The 8,582-nt window shown below is 38.3% G+C and overlaps 1 protein-coding gene across 1 annotated transcript; it reads left to right on the plus strand.

Moving 5' to 3' along the window:
* Positions 1–4,898: 4,898 nt before the first annotated feature.
* Positions 4,899–7,966, plus strand: LOC131683517 (acyl-coenzyme A thioesterase 9, mitochondrial-like). Its single transcript, XM_058965555.1, has 5 exons — positions 4,899–5,200; positions 5,278–5,351; positions 5,568–5,813; positions 5,881–6,219; positions 6,281–7,966. The coding sequence occupies exons 1-5, from the start codon at positions 5,055–5,057 to the stop codon at positions 6,910–6,912; spliced, it is 1,437 nt and encodes a 478-aa protein (XP_058821538.1). The 5' UTR covers positions 4,899–5,054; the 3' UTR covers positions 6,913–7,966.
* Positions 7,967–8,582: the final 616 nt, after the last annotated feature.

An 8,582-nucleotide genomic window follows, 5' to 3' on the forward strand; every position in this document is an offset into this window, starting at 1 on the left:
TAGCAATCAAAAACTTTCGGAAGCCACAGACAAAGGAGGAGGTAAGGAGGTTTCTGGGACTCGTTAATTTTGTGGGACACTTCATTCCCGATTTGTCAACGAGAACTGAGCCATTGCGACTATTTGTTCGCGGAGATATTGAAGATTTTGGCGACGATCAGTGTAAAGCTTTTGATGACTTGCGAAACGAGCTCTCACAGAAGGTGAACAAACTAGGATTTTTCGATCCTAGCTATAGAACTGAACTCTACGTTGATGCATCGCCTGTCGGCCTAGGTAAAAAAAATGTTAATAATTTATGTTATGTTATATGATTGTTAAGAGTTGTATTTGTTCTAATCCAGGTGCTGTATTGGCGCAACGAGATTCCTCAAATACGGCTAGAATCATTAGCTTCGCTTCAAAAGGCCTAACTGCCACAGAAAGGATTTATCCTCAGACACAACGCGAGGCACTAGCAGTTGTGTGGGCGGTGGAGAAATTCTGCCTATATCTATTTGGTCTCCAGTTTACCGTATTCACAGATCACAAAACATTAGAGTATATTTAAGGAGGAAAATATCGCGATGGGAGACGAGCCTGCTCAAGAGCCGAAGCATGGGCGTTACGCTTACAGCCTTACAACTTCGAAATTAAGTATATTCCTGGGGCCTCCAATATATCTGACGTTCTCTCGAGACTCTGTCCTCCGGACAGTTTAGCCTTTGACGAAGGTTCTGAACATTTCCTTTTTGCGGTTGGAGATTGTCCCGTCGCGATTACGCTGGAAGAGATAAGACAAGAAACAAGGAAGCGGTTAAAACTGAAGTATGGGGAAATGAGCTATTTAGATACCAAGCGTTCTCGAAAGAACTAGGAATCATCGATAGCATTATTATACGCAACGAAAGAATCGTTCTTCCGATGAACTTAAGACCAAGAGCTTTAGATATAGCGCATCGTGGTCACCCAGGTGTAATTGCTATGCGTAGGAACTTCCGGGAGATAGTTTGGTGGCCATGTATGTACAAGGATGTAGGTAATAAAGTTCAGGAGTGCGCGGGATGCGCAGCTGTCAGCAACCTTTTCCCACCAGAGCCAATGGTGCGAAAACTTATGCCAGAACACGCATGGCAGAAAATCGCGATTGACTTTTTCTCGGCAAAGGAATGCGCTACATTCTTAGTTTTAGTTGACTATTTCAGCCGGTTTCTGAAGGTCGTTGAGATGAAAGGAACGTAGCACTGGAAGAAATATTTGTTGAACAAGGGTATCCCGAAACAATCCGGTGTGACAATGGCCCTCCGTTTTCCAGCGAGGAATTTTCTGAATATTGTAAAAGTAAGAACATCAGAGTAGTTCGTACAATACCGTACTGGCCCCAGATGAACGGGTTGGTGGAGCGACAAAATCAAGGTATCCTAAGGACCCTGAGAATTGCCAAAGCGACTAATTGCGACTGGAGAAACGCAATTAAGGACTATGTATATATGTACAACACGACACCGCATTCAGTAACGGAAAAGGCACCGATGGAACTGTTAATGGGCCGACCAGTAAAAGATCTTTTGCCGTCTCTTCGCTCAGGATTAAATATGCATCAGGAAGAGGGAATTAGAGATAATGATGCAATAAAAAAGATGAGAGGTAAAATGTATGCGGACAATCGGAGACGCGCTCAACCGTCGGAAATTGAGGTTGGAGACTCCGTGATGATGAAAAATTATCAAACTAGAAAGCTTGAACCCAAATTCAAGCTCGAACGATTCACTGTGATTAAGAAATCTGGAACTGACACCATCATAACTAATGATGAGGGCGTTATGTACCGACGGCCCGTTACACATCTGAGAAGATGATAACACACGTTACACAGATAACAGACGTTTAAGCTCGATTTGAATCGTGTGTAAATACCCGCTACTGAAATTTCGAATAAATTAGACGTCTGAAACACGTTTGGCAAACGTTTGAAGATGGCGCCGTGATCGATACAATGCAGTTAGAGTGCAGCAAACAATTACGCAGATGGCAATAGTGAAACACGGATTTCCAACGTTTATCAATTTGAAAGTTTACACGGGTTTTTGAAGAAATTTTGTTCTAGCCTAAACGTCTGTTATCTGTGTTCATATCATATTCATATTTCATTAGCACTGTTAAGATAATACTTCTGTAATTTTGTATCTTAACCTTAAATATTTTGTTTATTTATTTTATTTATCATCTGGTCTTATTGATCTCAATGAAATATTAAGTAATTCGTGTAATCACAGAGAACAGACGTCCATCTTCATCATTCATTTGTAAAAATCCCAAACGGTTTCGAAAGTAGTTGGGATATCTTCACCATGTGCGCTACTGTCGTCGTGTTTTTAGTGGCTGAGTTCGACTGAATTGACAGTAATTATACCACTACTCAATCAAACCAGTCCGGAATCGATTCGGACTTCTGAGTGGATTCAGTATGAGTTTCAGCTCAAATGCATCAAACGATTGAGTCGGAATCGGTCGTTTTCTTTGAGCAAGATTCCATACTGAATCCATTCAGGATATCGAACCTGTTCTGAAATAGATTTGATGGATAGTTGGGATAAGTTGGTTTGGCGGCGCTGGTGTTTTATCGTATATTAATTCAAATGTTTACACACGTTTTATTAATATATCTGTTCGATCATAGATGTCTGTTCTCTGTGTTGTAATTATTTTCGTACAATTGACTACAAATAAATAAACATAAGAAAGAACTGATAAAAAATAACCAAAGGTCTGCTTGAATAGAATTTTACAATAGCATTTACCCAACAAACAATCATAAAACAATAAATATTATAGTTGTTATTGTTTCAGCATTGTTCGACGCAGAGTTAAGTAGTAAATTTACAATAAAACTTCATGTAACAATCAATATTACTGTTCAGCAAAAAAAACTGATATAGAAAATTTACAAAAATTTTAAGTTTTCGAGAAAAAAATGTATGTAGAGAAATCGATTTTTTTAATGTTAAGATACATAACGAGCCCTTTTTTATTGTAAACGTCGATTTTACATTGAAATTTACTATAGAAACGTCAAGGTTTATTGTTTTTGTATTGTAGCATAACACCAGAACTTACTGTAAATTATTGCAAAATTACTGTACAGTCGCAGCGAAAACATGTTTTTGTTATTGTACATTTCTATTCGGGCGTCCAAATTTATGTTTTAAAATTATATATAAATGGCAGCTCTGCTCTGAATTCGTTGCAGAGCGGCCAGATTTACCGAATTATCGGTAGTCCTACCGATTTTGGCTGGATCCCAGTTAAACTAATTGGAGCCATTATGGATTCCAAATCAAATGCAACAATCGATTCCGACTCAGCATCGGTTGTTGCATTGATTTGGATTCCATACTGACTCCATTCGGGATTCCGAATGGTTTGACCGGGATGTTGTTGGCTCGAATCAAAACTTCTCGAAATTAAACAAAGTTCATTTCATATCGTCAAGCTAGCGCCCAGGTGGTGACATCGTTAGAATTCAACGGGGTGCTGGAGCGTTGCCAGAAATTTTTTATTTCCAGATTAAATTTTACTAAACTCCCCAGTTAAGCTCAGCCGGAATGCTGGCTGGTTCTAATTCGTATTCCGGCTCCAGTGACACAACCGATTCTAGTTAGAATATTTAAAGGGTACCATTTCGATGCGGCTTAGCCGCATAACCGAGGCCTAGGAACCGAAGAGGCGCAAAGCCGCTGAGGATCCGCCGGGCGAAGTGACCATCGATCCGCCGTCAGAACCAAGCGAACCTGTGATCCACTCGTTTGTCCGGCTTACTCAAACGTTGGGGGTATCCCTCCGACTGAGCGGTAGCGAAGTCGGACAGCATGCGCAAAAGTGATGTGGCGTAGCCACATTGGGTTGTGGACACAAAATAAAATTGGCAACGCTAGCAAAATGTAAACACAAATGAACACTCCGGATGAACCTATCGTCAATTGACATTTCGACGAGTTTTGATTCGAGCCAATAATATGGGGCCAAAAAATTGTTTCAAAATCGTTCAACGCGGGTCGAACGGTGGACGTTTGTTGAACGGTTATTTGGACGTCGTCCAAATTGGTCCAACGAACGTCCTTCATTGGACGATTTTGAAACCAACCGTTCTTAGAGGGTAGTAACGGTTTGTCCGGAATTTCAATTTTCATTTGACAGTTGGTTTTTAGGCCGTAATCATATGCTTGTCGAGTTTTCAGCCAATTTGTACACGCAACCATAAAATTACCTACAGAATTAGTTCTTTTAACTTAAATTTAGGTACTTTTGAGCTGTGCGTCGCTTTCGCACTTATTAATGTTGTCAAAAACGTAACGAGAGATTCGACTTAGTCGAGGTCTTCCGTGCAGTAAGGTACTTTTGAGTTGTTTGGGGTATACTCAAAATTAGGTATATTCAACTTAAATTTAAGTAAATTAAACTCAAGGTTGAGTTATTATTTTTGCCGTAGTTATATCCATATTAAATTTACAAAAGGGCGAATAAGATTTGTAAACAAACTTTTATTTTGATGGTTTCTCTTAATTTACTATAATTTCAAAGCAGAAAACAATTGAAATTACTTCTACGAAAGGTAAAAATTTACATTAACGCATATTTTTCATGAAATTTCACTCTGCAGCAGACTAATGAGCGAAACAAGTTTGTTTACAAAAAACAGTTTCGCCCTTTTGACGAATTAATATTGATATGGTAACTACCTTCAACACGGTTTACCTTATTTTACCTTCTTGCACGATACCACGAGATTGAGTCAAGAGTACTTAATTTTAGGTAGTTTTTCGGTGGCGTGTACGTTTTCCGTAACACAGATAGAAACAGATTTTTAAACGCGCACAGATGTTTCAAAATATCACCTGGCATCCCTGATCAGATGTAAACAAAACGTATTTACAAATTTCATTCCTCTGCTGCGCTCAGCACCTTTCGCACGATTATTACTTTGTTCACTGTTTCTTGTGGTACTTACTACCTATTTATAGAAGTTGTTTATAGCAGCCAGTTTTCTCCATATTTGATTTGGGTTTGAATAAAACATGTTCCTTTTAGTGAGACAAACTTGTGCTTTCGCAACTCGAACCCTTAAGCCTTTACGCCTGACGGAAGGCTTATCGGTTGCAAACCTTGGTCGCGCTGTTATCACAGGCAGTGGTATTAGTGGATTTGCCTTTACCGGGCAAAGGTTGGTACACTTTGATTTCGAAGGTCTTTTAAGACTGCTGTGTAGCTTCTTTAGTTAAATATTTTCATGGTTCACAGTTCTAAAATGTCTAATATCAACTATCTATCCGGCGTCAATGACTTGGAGTGCACCGCTGGAACAATGAATGAAGGTATCAATGGTAGACGTTGACGTCATCTTGTAGAAGTAGAAAATTGTTAGTCATGCTTTGTGCCATGAATCATGTCTATTCATATTTTGGTTTTTATGCTATACATACATAATTCGTTAAACGTTTGCCAAGTTTAATCCTTTCCATAGCCCACCTATTTAATGTGATTTCGATTCTATTTTAATAATTATTATTTGGACATTCCATTTCCCGCAGTGAAACAAGTAATCATAGAAAAGCTAGGTATCGAAGTCGGATACACACCGTTTGTCAGTACTCGGGAGCATCTGGCTAAATATGCTCCAACATCTGTTGATCAATTGCCAGCGAGATCGATGCAGGATTCGTTCACCTCAGCAATTATTCCATTGACGAGCGATAAAATACTCAAGGACAAATATGTAGGATTCATGGGAAATGTTCGTTTAGGTCGTTTGATGGAGGATATGGACATGTTCGCAGGTTAGTGAACTATTCTTCCACAATTTTACATTATTTTACACTAATTTATTGAATATTTTGCTTGTAGTATGGGTTGTACATAAGCATTTGTTATTGCCCGATCTTCCAGAGGGGGTCGCAATGCCATACACCTTTGTAACTGTATTAGTTGACAAGGTAGACTTCACCGATTTGGTTCCAACGCATGATGCAGACATACGTCTGTCTGGTCATGTAAGTTGGGTTGGAAAAACTTCAGTCGAAGTAGTTGTATGGATGGAGCAGAAGTTACATGGGAAATGGCGCAAACTTACTAGAGCACTTTTCTTGATGGCAGCTAGGGATGCGACTAACACAAAGGCAGCTCTGATCAATCCATTGGCCCCGGCAAACGAAGAAGAGCAAACTATCTTTAATGGAGGAGAATGTAAGATGTTATTTGAAGGAATCTATGCTCGCATCCTTGTTATAGGTATATAATTTTTCAGCTCGCAAGAAACGAAGAATTCAGCTTCAAAAAGAAGATCTGCTTAAAACTGAACCGAACGACTTTGAACAAGGCTTGGTTCATGACCTTTTTGTTAAGTCTATTGACACAAAAAGTCGTGCTTTCAATAAGCGAATACTGCCGCCAGGATACGTCTGGATGGAAGATACAACAATGTCCAATATTGTATTTTCTCATCCGGAGGATCGTAACGCACATAACAAAGTTTTTGGTGGGTTCCTGATGCGAAACGCGTTGGAGCTAAGCTGGGCTTTGGCATACAATTTTGCCAAGCGCCGCCCTAAGTTGGAACACGTTTCAGATATTAGTTTCCATCATCCGGTGGATGTTTCTTCTATGTTAAATATGCAAGCTCACGTGATTTATACCGATCTTCATTACATGGAAATTGTAGTATTAGCGGATGTTCACGATGCAGTAACTGGACAGCAGACAACAACGAATTCGTTCTACTACACATATTCTGTTGCTGAGAGACTGCCGGGCATAATGCCCAAGACTTATCACGAAGCAATGTACTATCTTGATGGACGTCGAAAGTTCCGTTATTGTATGGGAATCGACACGCCACAGACTACATCCCGTCAGCCCAGCGAGAAGAGCAAATTGTAGATGTGCTAATGAATTGATACTACTTAAAAATTAATCGGAGAATTGTTAAAGTTGCTAAATGTTTTTTTGATTTATTTATTTATTAAATTTACGATGCTATAAGAGTATTAAAAAACTTCTACACACTTCCTTTATCGATAACAACAAAAATTCGTCGGTGCATGTCGGATTTCTACACCACATCCTCAAACAGTTCGTTTTTCATCCTAGCGACATTTTTATTCAGGAAGGAGAACAATAGGACTTTGAATCTGCGCTACGTTTATAGGCGAGACCAAGCACCACATATCGCTGCCCTCGCGTCATAGGGGCATCATATTCAACTTTTATTTGAAAACGTACTACAAAGTTTTTGTTTATGTCTTAGGATTTCAGCGTGTTTCAAAGTTTTGATTGGGATCCTGTTCTGAGCAAACCATGCTGCCGCACTCAGTGGCACGACGAGTGACAAAACCCCAAAAATCAATGTCTTAATGCTCTTACGAATATTTATTTAACCCTTAAATGCATACTGTTGCCATTTGGCAACATATCGAATTTTATGATATAAAGCCTCAACAAAAGGTATAGATCGTATCCATCCAGAAAAATTAGTACCAAAGAAAAATGAAATTTATACATATAAGGATTAATTTTTCTTTAAGTTTAGTTTCTCAAAGTTTTACGATAGTCGGTAGAAAAATGAAATTTTATCATGTTTAAGCGTCGAGCATTTTGGCCCAAATCAATTCATATGAATTTTTCATACCATCGAACTTCAAATGGCGATATCTCTATAACTACATGACCGATTGGAGTAGTTTTGAGTTCTTCAGAAAGAGGCATGATCGTATTAAACAAGAGACTTAAGCTTTTTGGGCTCTACCCATTTGAAAGCTACATGAAAACAACCAATATATCGAACTATTTCAGACCCTTCGGTTGAATAGTATTTTGATTGTTTTCGTATAGCTTACAGTAGTGGTTTACAATATCGAAAACTATCGCATGTTGGAAGATTTTTGTTAACTACATTTCGCTTTAAAATGATACTTAGAATTATATTCTGTAATAAAACTACAGTTTTGTATGTCAATTAGTATGAAACTATAAAACATGTATAAACTTTTTGTTAGAAAAACTTTTTACCGATAAGTTCTCCATCATACAATCACAATCAAAATGTTTCTTTTCTCTTTGAGTTTTTGTTGACAAAATAAAAAAAAATAGAAAAAATGTTTTTTTGCAATTTAAATTTTTAACACAAATTTTTGTTTTTGTGAAAAATGACATAACAATGTTTTCAGTGTATAGTTTTTCGTACAGAAAGATTCATCCCCTGCAGGGCTGCAAATTTTCAACAGGTTGTTTTGAACTTGAAGAAGGAGCAAATCTCAAATCATGCCCTACTATGTTCCATTGACAGTGGTTTGTTTGCAACAGTCATTCAAACAGCCGAGGTGCTCAATCATTTTCCATTCATTTTCAATTTCATTGACCCTGTAAATATCTCTCTACTGGGGAATCGACTAGGTTTTTCAAGCAAAACTACTCTGAACATACTTCTTACTGTTCACGTAAGCTTGGAAACGCAAAACATGTTAACATTTATCCTAAAATTGCCCCTACAGAGCAGATGATAACTTTGGTTGGTGAATGAAAAGGCATCAAGGGACCATTCATAAATTACG

The sequence above is a fragment of the Topomyia yanbarensis genome, chromosome 2 (assembly GCF_030247195.1).
Source record: "Topomyia yanbarensis strain Yona2022 chromosome 2, ASM3024719v1, whole genome shotgun sequence".
NCBI classification, from domain to species: domain Eukaryota; kingdom Metazoa; phylum Arthropoda; class Insecta; order Diptera; family Culicidae; genus Topomyia; species Topomyia yanbarensis.

Bases quoted from the DNA above. Each gene is read 5' to 3' on its own strand.
- LOC131683517 (XM_058965555.1), top strand. From the start codon at position 5,055: ATGTTCCTTTTAGTGAGACAAACTTGTGCTTTCGCAACTCGAACCCTT. The intron at 5,352-5,567 runs GTATCAATGGTA...CATTTCCCGCAG, and splicing joins CGCTGGAACAATGAATGAAG to TGAAACAAGTAATCATAGAA. The intron at 5,814-5,880 runs GTTAGTGAACTA...TTTTGCTTGTAG, and splicing joins GGATATGGACATGTTCGCAG to TATGGGTTGTACATAAGCAT.